Below are 16596 nucleotides of genomic sequence, written 5' to 3'. Positions count from 1 at the left end.
ATGCATACATTTCAATAAATCATTGAAAACCAAAGGGCTCTGCAACAAAGTGTGGTTTGGGATCAGCTGGCTCTGGATTCGGCTCCGAGTTCTCTTGTAGAGGCACAAATGGCTCAACTCTGGTCCCACGGCAGCAGCAGAAGGAGGGCCACTTTAAGGGCTTCCATGCTTTCTTAAAGACTGAAGAAATCCCTTTCTTCATCCTTTTCCTCAAACCGCGGTGTTTTTCTAAAAATCATTCAAAAAGACTGAATCATTTGCATATGCCAGTGCACTGTGCTGGTATTTACTATCTACACAAATGTCCCAGGTTTTACTGTACTTTCGTTCTTACCTGTGCTGTTCTCCACAGAAGGCGCCACTTCGTCACTCGGCTCCTTCAGGCTCAGGGAAGACTCTGTTGCGTACGTGTTCTCACGATCAGAACATGCGCACTCTTCTCTAGCAGGGCCACTCTGCCGAGACCAACTTCGTTCCTCACTGCTAATGCTTAACAGTTCCAGGCTATTGTCACGTCCTCCTTCAAAGGGGTTGTTGGCACTGTCAAAGCTCCATTCAGCCAGCCTAGGATCCGCAAGACGTGATGAATCTGCACCGTCTAGATCTGTGTCATGTGACGGAGGCGTGAACGGCTCTGTCAGTGTTTCACAACTGAACGAAGGACGCTTTATAGCATTCCATGTCCTCTTGAAGAGTGAGCAGATCCTGTTCTTCACTTTCTTCCTTAGACTGACATGGTTTTCTAAAACGAAAACGAAGAAGCATTCACTTGGACTTTACATTTAATAAATATGTCCCGTGAGTATTACATTCATTGGTCTAAAATTGCTTCTATGCAAAATATACAACAATGTAAAGGAATCTTAAATATGAGACAGAGACTTGGGAACTTTATACTCTATAGTGCTTCTAGATACTTCTTATACTGTAGTGCAGGTCCACATTTCAGTGTTACCTGTACTGCTGTCCACAGAGTCTGCAGGTGACACTCCTAGAGATGTAGACTCGATAGAAGACACTTCGTGGTCACTACAGAAATCCATGCTTTCTGAAGGCCCTGCTGCTTCTAGAGAATTGCAGGATGTATGGAGGATGCGCTGACATCGGAGGACTGCGGACGATTTGGCTTTCACAAGAGGAGATGCCGCCAACGCTCAGCAATCCCAAACCGTCATTACATCCTCTGTCCTGCATGAACATGCGGCTGCAGCTCATTTTTATGCAATGCATGATGTCAAAGCATGCCTCCTCGGAGTCCGATTCAAAGCTGTTGCGAAGTTCCAACTCAGCGGAGAATGTGTCGCTTCTGGGCCTGTGAGGGTCGTCAGGGACATTTTGACTCTCGGATGAAGTAAATGACATGATGTCCGGTAGAACAGTCAAAAACACTATCTCTGTAGATCGTGAAAAGACTTTGAATAGCTACTTATTGTAGATTACAGTCCAATGTAAGTCGCTTTGAGATAACGCATCAACCAAACGCATAAACAAATGCAAACTTTCTCTCGTTGTTCTAGCACCAAGCGCTGTGACGTATTGGAATGTCAGTGGAAACCAACTGAAATTCAAATAATGCGAATTTTAAAACAGCGCTTTATTACGCCCTTTAAATAAAGATGCATTTTATTTTCATACATGAGTGTGTCTTTGTAACGCCCGGAAAAAGCAGGGGAAATAACCACGAGTGTTACGACGATGTTTCTCGTTGAAAACTTTTACTCGCACGAGTAACTCTCGCGATGTCACAACACTTCCTCAGCAGGCTCTGAGTCGCGTGAAGAAGTTCTCGCGATACTCCCCCGCAAAGGTATATTACCACACCCAATCAGTTGCTCCCAGAAGAATGGATGCTTTCACTTGGCAATCGCTGCCCAATCAAACCGGCACCTACACTATTATTTTCCCGACGCGCACACACACACACACACACACACACACACACACACACACACACACACACACACTCCCGAAAGAGCCACCTGTGTTACATAAACTACTGAATGGAATGAAATATATATCAAACCAAACCAAATATATTTCCATTTGAACAGAACCGTTACCGTGGCAAACTTGGTCCATTTTAGACCCATATACCACGTAAAATGAACAAGCCCCCAAATACTATTTCATACTACACAGTAGATGATGGATAATGCTCTATTAAGAAAGCAATCTTCCAATCAGCTCAAAGTAGAAAGTTTTCTCAGCCGCTGGATGTCGCTGTACGAGCAGGTCTGCGTGTGAATATCAGCCGAAGAAAAGACAACAATGGCGGCGACCTGCTCGTGGAAGTTAGACAAAGAAACGGGGCAGGATGCGCTTATCGGTAAGTTTAGAACATCCAAAAACATGATAGATAGACGAAATACAAATTGTGGCCTTATTCGTTTATGGTAATGTATATCTCTTATACTACATATATGTGTCTAACTCACCCACGTGTGTAGAAAACATCAAGTAAAAATAAGTGGAATTAAATTGTAAATGTTACCACGTTATAAAATTATAATAATTATTTTTCTTTTATTCATAACAAAAGCATTGAAATGTACAGGCAGTGTACATTTCATGATCAATGTACACTGCCTGTGCAAAAAAAAAAAAAAAGGCACACACACACACACACACACGCACACACACATATTTCTTTGGACTGTCTTTAGCTTTGATAAGCTTCTGCAATGTCGTAACATTTGTTCCCATCCAGAGTTGCATACATTTTTCGCCAAGATTATATATTGATGACGGGAGAGTTGAACTGTTCACATAGTCTTCTAGAGTACATCCCAAAGATTCTCATCGGAGTTAAAGTATGGACTCTGCGGTGGCCAATCCATGTGTGAAAAATCACATCTAATGCTCTCTGAACCCTTCTTTCACAATTTGAGCCTGATAAATCCTGGCATTTTTATCTTGGAATATGCCCATGCAATCAGGGAAGAAAAAAAAAAATGTATGGAATAACATAACATTGTTGAACCTAGACCTGAGCAGCTGCAGCGATGCCAGATCATATCACCTGTTTGCTTCGTTAAATCGAGGTGGTGAACAGGCAGTGTATGTTCAGTGTCAATGTGACGACCCGAGTGGTGGCCACACATGAGTGGTAATATACCTGCATCACCTTTTACACACACACACACACACAACACAGTTTGTAAATCATGTTTATTTATGGTTTTAGTTTAACTGTTTGTCAGTTGCATTTGTTAATCACAAGCATACACGGTTTATAATCTTATTTTCCATCGGTTTCATTTATAACATACATCGTTGCTGATTTGGAGTGCACACAAATTAGTTGCTTTGTATCTGTTATTTACCTTTGTTTCTATTTTGGCTTAAGTTTACCGGCGGTGTGTGGTGACGATTGTCAGGCCCAAGTACTGCAGCTTCCTGGTGTGACGAAAATTAAGAGTCCGGGTGGAAACTGGGAATTTAAGGGGGAATGGTTCTCCCTGGACATACCATTCAGAGAGATGGTCGGGGGCAAGAAAGGAAAAGTAGCTGATTTTATTAATTATATTTGGTTGTCTATTTATGTTGTTTGGTTATGGGTTAGGTTCTCTGGGGATGATTTAGTGTTTCTTTTAATTTGTAATGGGCCCATCTTTCTCTTTATAAGCTGTTGTGTTGTCCATTTTGGTGGCTTTTTTGTTGTTGTTGTTGGTCTGTCTCTGTCTGCCTGGTTTGTTTTTGTAAAGGTACTTCTTTGAGTTTAATTAAAGTTCTTTTTTTCTGGTGACTGCTGGTGTTCCTCGTCTTTGACTTCTCGGTCCCTCACATTCAATAATAGCTTTTCTGCTGCCATCTAGTGGTCAGTTGTGAACCCTAACAAGCATTTAACATGTGACTGAAAGAGTACTTGATTAGCATGAGCAACTTTTTCACTTAATGACCAGGAGTGGAATGTTAACATAATGCGAAACATATATTTTCACCTGCAGAGTGAATGAGCAGTGGAGGTTTTTTTTTTTTTTTATTCTGCATGGTCAGTCTGTAGAAGTCCAGATAAGCTCTCCGTCTCACTGTGCCATGGTGATGCTGGACAAATCTATCATATGCAAAAACCATCACCCAGAGTGCAACTTTTCCCAGTAGGATCACAGTCTTGAGTCGATGCCCTGCAGTGCTGCAGTGCACTCAGTAGTGTGCTCATCAGATATCCAGCAAAGTACTGTGATTTACAATGCTCAAAACCACATAAACTACCTGCAAACCAGAAACAGAGGAATCACACAAAAAGAACACTAGTGTACTTGTGTAATGGGTGTGTGCTAGTGTTCATGCACAAATATTTTTCAATATTAAAAAATGCTCATGTATTTTTCTTTTAAGTACAATGCCAACTGTCTACAGCTTTACTCGCATGTAAAAATGAGATGACACTCACTGCCCAATGAGTGGGTAATTTCTGAAACTCTCTCTTTATCACGGACTCGAGTGCATCTTGCCATCTTCCAGTATTTCACTTTTTTCAGTTCCAAAAAGGTACATTAATTACAATCTTTAATTTTCCACATAGGTGTGATCTGTGTGTGGATTTTGTCCCATTCTTTGAAAAAGTACTACTTAAAAAAAAAAAAAAAAAAAAAAACTCCAGTCCTTTGTTCTTGATAATTTAAAAATAACATTTGTACCAAGCGGACAGACCTGATCTATAACTCTTGTCTGATAAATTTTGATCTTTATAAATAATAATGCGCAGCAGATTCTGTTAAAGGAATAGTTCACCCAAAAAGTAAATATGCACCATATTTCAGGTTTTTTTTCTTTAATTCATCCTGGCTCTTCCTCATAACCCATGAGTCTTCAGGGGTTATCACATGAAATCGATCAGCTTTAGAGGACATGCGATAACCCCCCAGAAGTGACATAGGAGCGAGTATTTTTTTTTAACTCACACTATCATCCATAACCTTTTTCTTTATTGTGGAAATTATGATTGCAAATTTCAGTGAAATTCAATTTTATTTTATTTCCTGTCACAAAAAGGACTGCATCTTATACTATTTAGGTGAAGTTGCATTTTTAAATAAATTATGATTTTTCTAAAATAAACGTCAATGAATCTCATCTCAATATATTGATATTTAGGCCTATACTCTTTTTTTAAATTCAGACTTTACATTTAAGCTTCAACATTTCTGAGATGCATTTCACCTTTTGGAGCAGCCAAAAGTAAGAGACAAAGAGAGATATTATTTTTATATGTACATTTTATTAAATAAAAACATTTTAAACATCATCAGCCATTTAAATGAAATGCTTTTGTACAATTATAATAGCAATAAACTAGGAGATTATTTCACAAATACTAGCTTAAACATTCTTAATGAAATTATACAGTGTAATTCAAATGCATACATTTCAATAAATCATTGAAAACCAAAGGGCTCTGCAACAAAGTGTGGTTTGGGATCAGCTGGCTCTGGATTCGGCCCGAAGTTCTCTTGTAGAGGCACAAATGGCTCAACTCTGGTCCCACGGCAGCAGCAGAAGGAGGGCCACTTTAAGGGCTTCCATGCTTTCTTAAAGACTGAAGAAATCCCTTTCTTCATCCTTTTCCTCAAACCGCGGTGTTTTTCTAAAAATCATTCAAAAAGACTGAATCATTTGCATATGCCAGTGCACTGTGCTGGTATTTACTATCTACACAAATGTCCCAGGTTTTACTGTACTTTCGTTCTTACCTGTGCTGTTCTCCACAGAAGGCGCCACTTCGTCACTCGGCTCCTTCAGGCTCAGGAAGACTCTGTTGCGTCACGTGTTCTCACGATCAGAACATGCGCACTCTTCTCTAGCAGGGCCACTCTGCCGAGACCAACCGTTCCTCACTGCTAATGCTTAACAGTTCCAGGCTATTGTCACGTCCTCCTTCAAAGGGGTTGTTGGCACTGTCAAAGCTCCATTCAGCCAGCCTAGGATCCGCAAGACGTGATGAATCTGCACCGTCTAGATCTGTGTCATGTGACGGAGGCGTGAACGGCTCTGTCAGTGTTTCACAACTGAACGAAGGACGCTTTATAGCATTCCATGTCCTCTTGAAGAGTGAGCAGATCCTGTTCTTCACTTTCTTCCTTAGACTGACATGGTTTTCTAAAACGAAAACGAAGAAGCATTCACTTGGACTTTACATTTAATAAATATGTCCCGTGAGTATTACATTCATTGGTCTAAAATTGCTTCTATGCAAAATATACAACAATGTAAAGGAATCTTAAATATGAGACAGAGACTTGGGAACTTTATACTCTATAGTGCTTCTAGATACTTCTTATACTGTAGTGCAGGTCCACATTTCAGTGTTACCTGTACTGCTGTCCACAGAGTCTGCAGGTGACACTCCTAGAGATGTAGACTCGATAGAAGACACTTCGTGGTCACTACAGAAATCCATGCTTTCTGAAGGCCCTGCTGCTTCTAGAGAATTGCAGGATGTATGGAGGGATGCGCTGGACATCGGAGGACTGCGGACGATTTGGCTTTCACAAGAGGAGATGCCGCCAACGCTCAGCAATCCCAAACCGTCATTACATCCTCTGTCCTGCATGAACATGCGGCTGCAGCTCATTTTTATGCAATGCATGATGTCAAAGCATGCCTCCTCGGAGTCCGATTCAAAGCTGTTGCGAAGTTCCAACTCAGCGGAGAATGTGTCGCTTCTGGGCCTGTGAGGGTCGTCAGGGACATTTTGACTCTCGGATGAAGTAAATGACATGATGTCCGGTAGAACAGTCAAAAACACTATCTCTGTAGATCGTGAAAAGACTTTGAATAGCTACTTATTGTAGATTACAGTCCAATGTAAGTCGCTTTGAGATAACGCATCAACCAAACGCATAAACAAATGCAAACTTTTCTCGTTGTTCAGCACCGAAGCGCTGTGACGTATTGGAATGTCAGTGGAAACCAACTGAAATTCAAATAATGCGAATTTTAAAACAGCGCTTTATTACGCCCTTTAAATAAAGATGCATTTTATTTTCATACATGAGTGTGTCTTTGTAACGCCCGGAAAAAGCAGGGGAAATAACCACGAGTGTTACGACGATGTTTCTCGTTGAAAACTTTTACTCGTACGAGTAACTCTCGCGATGTCACAACACTTCCTCAGCAGGCTCTGAGTCGCGTGAAGAAGTTCTCGCGATACTCCCCGCAAAGGTATATTACCACACCCAATCAGTTGCTCCCAGAAGAATGGATGCTTTCACTTGGCAATCGCTGCCCAATCAAACCGGCACCTACACTATTATTTTCCCGACGACGCACACACACACACACACACACACACACACACACACACACACACACACACACACCCGAAAAGAGCCACCTGTGTTACATAAACTACTGAATGGAATGAAATATATATCAAACCAAACCAAATATATTTCCATTTGAACAGAACCGTTACCGTGGCAAACTTGGTCCATTTTAGACCCATATACCACGTAAAATGAACAAGCCCCCAAATACTATTTCATACTACACAGTAGATGGCGATAATGCTCTATTAAGAAAGCAATCTTCCAATCAGCTCAAAGTAGAAAGTTTTCTCAGCCGCTGGATGTCGCTGTACGAGCAGGTCTGCGTGTGAATATCAGCCGAAGAAAAAAGACAACAATGGCGGCGACCTGCTCGTGGAAGTTAGACAAAGAAACGGGGCAGGATGCGCTTATCGGTAAGTTTAGAACATCCAAAAACATGATAGATAGACGAAATACAAATTGTGGCCTTATTCGTTTATGGTAATGTATATCTCTTATACTACATATATGTGTCTAACTCACCCACGTGTGTAGAAAACATCAAGTAAAAATAAGTGGAATTAAATTGTAAATGTTACCACGTTATAAAATTATAATAATTATTTTTCTTTTATTCATAACAAAAGCATTGAAATGTACAGGCAGTGTACATTTCATGATCAATGTACACTGCCTGTGCAAAAAAAAAAAAAAAAAAAGGCTCACACACACACACACACACATATTTCTTTGGACTGTCTTTAGCTTTGATTCTTCTGATAAGCTTCTGCAATGTCGTAACATTTGTTCCCATCCAGAGTTGCATACATTTTTCGCCAAGATTATATATTGATGACGGAGAGTTGAACTGTTCACATAGTCTTCTAGAGTACATCCCAAAGATTCTCATCGGAGTTAAAGTATGGACTCTGCATGTGGCCAATCCATGTGTGAAAAATCACATCTAATGCTCTCTGAACCCTTCTTTCACAATTTGAGCCTGATAAATCCTGGCATTTTATCTTGGAATATGCCCATGCAATCAGGGAAAAAAAAAATGTATGGAATAACATAACATTGTTGAACCTAGACCTGAGCAGCTGCAGCGATGCCAGATCATATCACCTGTTTGCTTCGTTAAATCGAGGTGGTGAACAGGCAGTGTATGTTCAGTGTCAATGTGACGACCCGAGTGGTGGCCACACATGAGTGGTAATATACCTGTATCACCTTTTACACACACACACAACACAGTTTGTAAATCATGTTTATTTATGGTTTTAGTTTAACTGTTTGTCAGTTGCATTTGTTAATCACAAGCATACACGGTTTATAATCTTATTTTCCATAGGTTTCATTTATAACATACATCGTTGCTGATTTGGAGTGCACACAAATTAGTTGCTTTGTATCTGTTATTTACCTTTGTTTCTATTTTGTTGTTGTTGTTGTTGTTGGTCTGTCTCTGTCTGCCTGGTTTGTTTTTGTAAAGGTACTTCTTTGAGTTTAATTAAAGTTCTTTTTTTTTCTGGTGACTGCTGGTGTTCCTCGTCTTTGACTTCTCGGTCCCTCACATTCAATAATAGCTTTTCTGCTGCCATCTAGTGGTCAGTTGTGAACCCTAACAAGCATTTAACATGTGACTGAAAGAGTACTTCGATTAGCATGAGCAACTTTTTCACTTAATGACCAGGAGTGGAATGTTAACATAATGCGAAACATATGTTTTCACCTGCAGAGTGAATGAGCAGTGGAAGGTTTTTTATTCTGCGGGTCAGTCTGTAGAAGTCCAGATAAGCTCTCCGTCTCACTGTGCCATGGTGATGCTGGACAAATCTATCATATGCAAAACCATCACCCAGAGTGCAACTTTTCCCAGTAGGATCACAGTCTTGGAGTCGATGCCCTGCAGTGCTGCAGTGCACTCAGTAGTGTGCTCATCAGATATCCAGCAAAGTACTGTGATTTACAATGCTCAAAACCACATAAACTACCTGCAAACCAGAAACAGAGGAATCACACAAAAAGAACACTAGTGTACTTGTGTAATGGGTGTGTGCTAGTGTTCATGCACAAATATTTTTCAATATTAAAAAATGCTCATGTATTTTTCTTTTAAGTACAATGCCAACTGTCTACAGCTTTACTCGCATGTAAAAATGAGATGACACTCACTGCCCAATGAGTGTTAAATAAACAAAATGAATCTGTGTCATGCCATGCATTAGGAACAGAATTCAGCACTGCAGCTAGATGCAAAAGATAGAAACTGACCAGGTATTTTTAGCAACAACAAGTATAGAGAGGCTGCCTGTAGACCACATAGTCTCTGTTCAAGACTGGGACTTCTGGTTTTAGCACCAAGGATGAAGTAGGAAAGGACAGTTTTTGCAGAGACTCCGTTCTCACCGAACACCACCCAGACACTCTGCAGAGAAAAAATACAATTTTTACAAGCAAGTAAAAATTACAATCACTGCATCAGATGTACTATTTTGTATGAGATGCACAAAGAAATCACAGTATCATCACGTTATACCTGTGTATTGTCATCCTCCTCATTGGAGAAGGGCAAAAGCTGCACGTAAATTGTTTTGAAAACATCAGGGCCTTCCTTTATCTCCTCCTCAATAACTGGGTCAAGAGGGTCTGTGTGCGTGAACTCGAAATCCCACACTGCATCCACCCAGGCTGAAACATGTCAAAAAGTCAACACGATATGGTGGCTCTCGTTAATAACGCCCCCCAAAAAGACGCAGGCTGCTCGTTAAGTTGACACAAGATGTGATTATATGTGTATTATATAGTATGACTATGTAGTGATACAGTAAACCCGATTGTTTTTAATCGAATTATAAAGTTTAAACGGATAGTTAATGTTTATCTGCTATGCTATGCTCGGCGACATACGCAGGGAGCTCATGAATATTAAGTAAATACTTTATTTCGTTTTTATTAAACTTTCTGTTATAACACAATACCATATTGTACCGTAACATGCACACATGTTACGCATCTACAAAAATATAACATGTGAACAATTAGACAAAAAAAAAGAAAGAAAATAACGTCATCAACGATGAGGGAGGGTGTTGGCTTATTAATATTCATGAATCAAAGCAGTTCCGTTTCGCGCTTGGTGTATCCGGCGCATGCGCAACGCTTCATTTTTATGACGTGCAGCGAAGCGCGTTCCTCAAAAAGAGAAAATACATGATAAAGGGAACGCTTCAGACTGTAAATATACAAAAAATAATTAACGAAGGACTACACAAGGAAGAATACAAGTAAGCGACCAAACTAGGTGTAGCACTCATCATTCAAATGTACTCTTTGTACAGGCGGTAAATATATAAACACCATAGATTCACGTTACATTGTACGTTATATATTATAAAGTACTGTAACATAACTAACATGTCATCCGACATCAGTACAATTGTATCTCTCTCTCTCTCTCTCTCTCTGTGTCTGTCTGTCTGTCTCTAAATGTATTGATATGCACACCATACATAATACAGCCTAAAAATATCCATATAGAGTATTAGAGAAGTAGTATTAGAGAAATCTATTATGATCCGCTGTATGTTGTTTGCTGATGGACTTTTTTATTTGTTTACGGGTGACTTCAGTTCTCCTGAGCTCTTTACTGTACTCTGCTGATCACATCACAGAGCATTAGTGTGATTTAATCATACTTAAGTGTTTTCAAGCCAGGATGACAAGAGAAAAATGGCAGGACAGGCTGAAGTCTGTGGAGCAGAGAGCCTCATCTTTTCAGTCTTCTCCTCTGAGCTGTCCGTACAAGCCCCGTCTGTCCCGGCCATGGCAGCCCTCCTCTGTCTGGAGACTCTTCCCACGGCAGAACGCAGCCATCACCTTCACTCAGCACATTAAACAGGTTAAATACATTAACAGAAGCTGCTGTATATCTGTTTAAATGAAGTATACCTACCACTATGTTTGGCTCTTATTATGTCTTTATCAGGACGTGCATTTATTTTCGTTGGAGAAGGAAGGCAGTGATGCTGGACAGAGGATTTTCCTAGTGACCAGCTACAGTGAACTCTGGCATTACTACAGGTACCCCTGACACGTAATATGTATAAATTAGTTTTAGGAAAGATATTTAAAGGAAGTAATTTGCTACAGATGAGGAATTTTATAAAAGTGTAATCAGTAGTGATGTACTTTTAATTAATAAAAGTGCATGCACTTAAAGGCATAGCTGTAGGTGAATGAGAGATCTTTGTCTCCTCAGCACTCACAGACAGTCTCTGATGCACTGTTATGAGGTCATTCTGGAAGGGGCCGTCTGCAAACTCTACTTTGACTTAGAGTTCGACAAAGCCTCCAACACGCACCTGGACGGCAAGATGATGGTGACAAAACTAATTCAAGTAAGTGTACACTACTTCAGTCATTTGGGGTCAGTAAGATTTGTTTAAATAAATGATATTTTTATTTTTATTTAGCAAGAACATACGGAAGTAAACAAATATTAAAGACATTTACAATGTTACAAAAGATATAAATTACAAATGATTGCAAACAGATGTATTCATTATGAAACAAATGTGATTAAAATAAAATAAATTATTTATTAATTTTTATTACATTTATGCTAAATATCAAATTCAAGACATATATTTTTAAAAATGTATAATTTTTTCCACACAAAAAACCCCAGCACCAAGAAAAAAATTGTTACTGATCACCAATTATGAGCATATTATGATGATTTCTGAAGAATCGTGTGACACTGAAAATTGGAATAGCGGCTGCTAAAAATAAAGCTTTGCTATTACATGAATACATTTTATTAAGTTAGAAAAAAACATACTTTAAATTGTAATAATTATTCACAATATTACTCTCTACAGTGTATTTTTAACCAAGTAAATGCAGCCTTGCTGAGCTCAAAAGATCTTTCCAAAAGAACAAATTCTTATTGACCTTATTAAAGCTTTTGAATAGTGTGTTATACAAAAAAAGCTTAAAATAGCTCCAAATACATTTATTCATCAATTACAATAACTTTCCCCCGTATGCAATAACAGTATGTGTGTGAGAAGCTCGAGGAGGTTTACGGTCTACGCTGCTCTGCAAAAGATGTCCTTAATCTAGACTCCAGCACCACTGAGAAGTTTAGTCGTCATCTTATCTTCATGCTTCCCAGTGCTGCATTCAAAGACAACTCTCATGTTGGTGAGTCAAAGTTACATCTTCAACATGTACTAAAAGTGATTACGTGGTGGTTGATGCATATATATATATATATATATATATATATATATATATATATATATATATATATTTGTTACGGTCTGTGATAGTGATGTGTGTGTTTGCAGGTCGATTTATTCATGATATCCTGCATCCTGCTCTAAAAAGCCTTCAGAAAAGGTGAGATGACAGACAGTGGAAGATGTAACCAAAATTGAATCTGTTTCTCACAGACAAATCTTTTATATTTCCGCAGTGTTCTACCTTCATACATCCTTCTGTTTCTGATATAATATCATATTGGTTTAATTTGTTTTAAAAAGCAAACCAGAGGCACCCACAACAGAAGTTTGTCCAAGAGAGAACAGAGCTGATGTGGATGGATCACAGGCCAAGAGAAGAAAGTATGAAGAGAAGGATCTTGACTTTCTGATAGTGAAGAGCAAAAATGGACAAGAACAACTTTTGTTGACCTGGGTAGGAATTAAAAGTTTTTTCATTTTTAAAAAGTCTTATAAAATCGATTATTTCAATGAAACACTTGACTTTAAAGGACTACTGTTCACTGCAAATTCTTTGCTGTTGATGAAATGAATAAGTGTACTTATTAAATAAATAATATATTAATAATATATAATGTAAATAAAAGCATGGAGTGTTAGCAGAATGTAATGTTTTCTGATATGTAATTGCATTTTATTTACAATTAAATAAATGCTTTTGAAATTAAAATTACTTTTATAAAACTTACATTTTTTAAATTAGTTACTTGACTACCTTTTAAATTCAAAATTACTATTACTGTTATCTTTGAAATATGGTTAAAGTATATTTAATTTATGGTCATCTGCAATATGTTTAATAAATTATAATATGTTGCGTATTTAAATATATTTGTAATTTCATTTACATTTATAATGATGAATTTTGTACATTTAATCTATATTTACTTTGTAATTTTAAATAACACAACTGTTAAAATTATAATCAAGTACTTTGTGTGTGCTTTAGTATGTTAGTTAACATCAATGTGAGTGTACTTCTTTAAATGAAGACATAAATCATGTTTATTAAAATATAAAATATTATTTAAAATAAAATATTAAACATTATTATACAGTGTACTTGACTGTTTTTAAAATGTATTGATGACATTTTATTTAAATTTTTATTATCAGAATGTAGTTTTTTAAATATGTTCTTATGATTTAAATTGTACTGCAAGTGAAGGTAAGGGACGAGATTAAAAGTAACTCTTTCCTCCTTTGAAGGGGTCTACACCAAGAACAGAAACTTCCGTCTCTACAAGTCCTCCAAACTTGGAAAGAATGCTGCCTTTTGTGTGGCAGAAGACAACAAGTTTGTCCCAAAGCCCTCCAAGCACACCACAAAAGAAGAATGCATATTTTTAACTTCCTTAATCACCAATATCAGGTGTGTTGTCCACACTACGGTTGGGTCAACTTTTTTCTGATTGTGCCATTGTTTTAGAATATCGAGTTTCACACACACACACACTAACACACACACTAACACACATGGCTGTTTTGAATTAGTTTCACAGGACAGAGGATTTTGACTTATGATATGCCACAGAAGAGTACAGCAGGATCTCAGTGTCTGTCCCCTCAGAGAGAGCCACATAGCTCTGGTAATGAGAAATACAACTTAACATCACCAAGTGCTAGCAGTGGTTTCTAAGAACAGAATTAACCATCTCAATGCTGCAATGTGCTTAACTTAAAATGTGCCTTTATATGTATGAAACTGAACATTCACCAGCCCTATTAGGATCATTTCCCACCCTGCCTGAATGTCATGCTTTACTATTCACATCATTGACAGTTAACTACAAGTAGACACTTCTCGCTCTGTCCTTTCCGTATAGATCTGTTGGGTGAACAGAAGCCTATCTTCTTTTAAAGAGGTGGATGAATTCGTGCTGACACTCTTGTGCAAAGACGGCATTCAAGGAAGTAAGCAACTGTAACAAAATGGAGCCATGCTTTCATTGTACTTTAGTTTCTTTCTACTGAATTTTAAGCAAAACCGCCTTTTTCTCAAAAGGAATTATTTCAACTGAATACTTTGTTAACTGAATGTCACGTTTAACCCAAACAGGCATCCGAAGATGGAACTACTTTGCGTCTGAACAGCTGTTGGTTTATGATATCGAGAAATTCCGCTGGTGCCACAACGTGAAGCGCTTTCACAAGAGCAACAACATCATGTGGGTCTTCACGGCTGCGACTTGCATTGATTAATATTGTCTGTTTGAGGGTCTGTAACAATTACGAATGCTCGGCTTTCTTATTTTTCATAGAATTGTGGTGGATCTCAAAGAAGAAGTGTGGTATCAGAGATGTCATGACCCTGAGTGCAGAAGACAGAACTACAGATCCTCCAGTAATAAACCTTTTACTTTCTAGCTACTATATAGTTAAACTACTTTAGCTTGTCCTGCCAGTAGAGGTGACAGTTTCTTTGCTATAGATGACATTACTTTCAGATCTGATGAGGGCAGTGTTGTTTGTTTGTTAACTAGATAGGGAACTTGTGTAGGGAATGATGTTACATGGATTTGGGTTAGATTGTAATATTATGGCATTTCTATGGTTTAACAGGCTTCCCACTGCCTCAAGAAGTCTGCATGAGCCACCTGCTGATGGAGGTCAGGCTGGATTTAGTTCTTCTGGAGAATCACCTGTAATTTACGTAACCATACATAAGTTTGAATGTATATTTGTGTGTTGAATTGCACAGGATGAGGAGGATCAGGCATATTTAACGGATGAACTGGGGAACATCGAGCTTGCCCAGACTTCTGTACCCAGGACTGATTCCTCGGCTCCTCAGGCTGAGAAAGCTGAGGACTGGGGAGAGTGGCCGGATGACCCTGCTTATCTGGAAGCTCTGCAGGAAGTAGAAAGGGCCACTGAAGAGGTACCCGATGAGCTTCTGCTCCAGGCAGTGATCGAGTGTGAATGATGGCCTTGTAACCTAAAAGTCCCTGGATGGAGAATGTCATTATTAACAAACTAGTGCAATACCTGAAGTTCTTTATTTCTTTCTTTTCTTTCTATGCATTAAACTGTAAAGTATATGTTCTTAAATTCTGTTTCCTAACAAACTGTATTTTCGAAATGTTCAAAGATAATTTATTTCCATAAATTATTTTAGATTATATGACTTTGGATATTACAAGTGTGTAAAATGTATTAGATTTTATATACATAGATGGATTAATTTGGAAGCACAATACTTATTAGCTTGAGTAGAACATTAAAATACACTTTACAAATTAAACAACAGACAAATTGATCTTGATTGTACCTTTGACCCCTTTTAAAGAGGTAAAATTTTAACCTACTAAAAAGAAAACTTCAATTTTAATGTAACTCTTGCTTTAAATTAAACATTTGGCATGAAGTAAAATGTGTTGTCAAACGTCATTGTACCTTTTCAAACACTTTAATTTAAAACCAAAAGTGAGTAAAAATTATTGTGAAAAGTTAAATGAATGGAAAATTGATTTTGTTACTTATCTGATTCATAGAATCACAGTAAAACAATAGAAAATGTATTAGCAAACGTAGCATGATAAACACATGATTTAAAGTCATGTTTCCTCCACTAGAGGGCAGCAGTGGCCTCTTACTGAGCAGAGATGAATGTTTATCACGAAAGGCCAAGCGTGTTATTTATTTCTGAAACGCTGCTGTCTGACTGTACATCTATCAATCTATCTATTTTCATCTCTTCACTGAAAGAGTGCTTCTGTATTGTTTCCTATACTGAGATGCTTTCCCATATATCCCATATTAATAATAAGGTACTATTATTAACAATAACAACTTCATTAATAATAAACCTTATAATCTAAGACATATGCATATATATAATGTATTTGTGTGTATATATGTACAGCATAAACTTTTTTTTAAATTAGTGTCTCAGTGAAGCGACATGTCTTTTTTTACATTGTAGAACTCACCTTCACCTGATTTAGTGTCAGGTTTGTAATCTCAGGTCAGTGAGGGACATTCTAAAGCACGTATGAACTGGCTGGCAATCTGTTTGTGTTCATTCTGAAATGGTCTTATATCAGGGGGTTAAAAAG

General features: G+C 38.1%; 2 protein-coding genes, 2 long non-coding RNA genes and 1 pseudogene across 4 annotated transcripts; 2 read left to right on the top strand and 3 right to left on the bottom strand.

Moving 5' to 3' along the window:
- Positions 1–19: 19 nt before the first annotated feature.
- On the bottom strand, positions 20–1080 carry LOC122351358. Its single transcript, XM_043248387.1, has 3 exons — positions 956–1080; positions 335–742; positions 20–228 (listed from the first exon to the last, which is right to left on the bottom strand). Exons 1-3 carry the CDS (start codon positions 1041–1043, stop codon positions 20–22), a joined length of 705 nt encoding a protein of 234 aa, XP_043104322.1. The 5' UTR covers positions 1044–1080.
- A 1077-nt stretch (positions 1081–2157) lies between these two features.
- Positions 2158–3631, top strand: LOC122351377. Its single transcript, XR_006251747.1, has 3 exons — positions 2158–2326; positions 2708–3106; positions 3347–3631. It is a non-coding gene; the product is annotated as an uncharacterized LOC122351377 (long non-coding RNA).
- Positions 3632–4057: 426 nt separating this feature from the next.
- LOC122349610 lies at positions 4058–6852 on the bottom strand. Its single transcript, XM_043245724.1, has 4 exons — positions 6313–6852; positions 5829–6099; positions 5694–5755; positions 4058–4212 (listed from the first exon to the last, which is right to left on the bottom strand). Exons 1-4 carry the CDS (start codon positions 6719–6721, stop codon positions 4058–4060), a joined length of 897 nt encoding a protein of 298 aa, XP_043101659.1. The 5' UTR covers positions 6722–6852.
- Positions 6853–9103: 2251 nt separating this feature from the next.
- Positions 9104–10189, bottom strand: LOC122351371. The gene is made up of 3 exons (XR_006251745.1): positions 9790–10189; positions 9525–9678; positions 9104–9244 (listed from the first exon to the last, which is right to left on the bottom strand). It is a non-coding gene; the product is annotated as an uncharacterized LOC122351371 (long non-coding RNA).
- Positions 10190–10379: 190 nt separating this feature from the next.
- LOC122351363 lies at positions 10380–15811 on the top strand (annotated as a pseudogene).
- Positions 15812–16596: the final 785 nt, after the last annotated feature.

The sequence above is a fragment of the Puntigrus tetrazona genome, chromosome 1 (genome assembly GCF_018831695.1).
Source record: "Puntigrus tetrazona isolate hp1 chromosome 1, ASM1883169v1, whole genome shotgun sequence".
Taxonomy (NCBI): domain Eukaryota; kingdom Metazoa; phylum Chordata; class Actinopteri; order Cypriniformes; family Cyprinidae; genus Puntigrus; species Puntigrus tetrazona.
The sequence above is the reverse complement of the archived record's forward strand: the minus strand, read 5'-3'. Positions and strand labels throughout refer to the sequence as shown.

Bases quoted from the DNA above. Each gene is read 5' to 3' on its own strand.
- LOC122351358 (XM_043248387.1), bottom strand. From the start codon at position 1,043: ATGGATTTCTGTAGTGACCACGAAGTGTCTTCTATCGAGTCTACATCT. The intron at 743-955 runs GTAACACTGAAA...TTTTCGTTTTAG, and splicing joins CTCTGTGGACAGCAGTACAG to AAAACCATGTCAGTCTAAGG. The intron at 229-334 runs GTAAGAACGAAA...AATGATTTTTAG, and splicing joins TTCTGTGGAGAACAGCACAG to AAAAACACCGCGGTTTGAGG.
- LOC122349610 (XM_043245724.1), bottom strand. From the start codon at position 6,721: ATGTCATTTACTTCATCCGAGAGTCAAAATGTCCCTGACGACCCTCAC. The intron at 6,100-6,312 runs GTAACACTGAAA...TTTTCGTTTTAG, and splicing joins CTCTGTGGACAGCAGTACAG to AAAACCATGTCAGTCTAAGG. The intron at 5,756-5,828 runs GTTGGTCTCGGC...GTGACGCAACAG, and splicing joins AGCATTAGCAGTGAGGAACG to AGTCTTCCTGAGCCTGAAGG.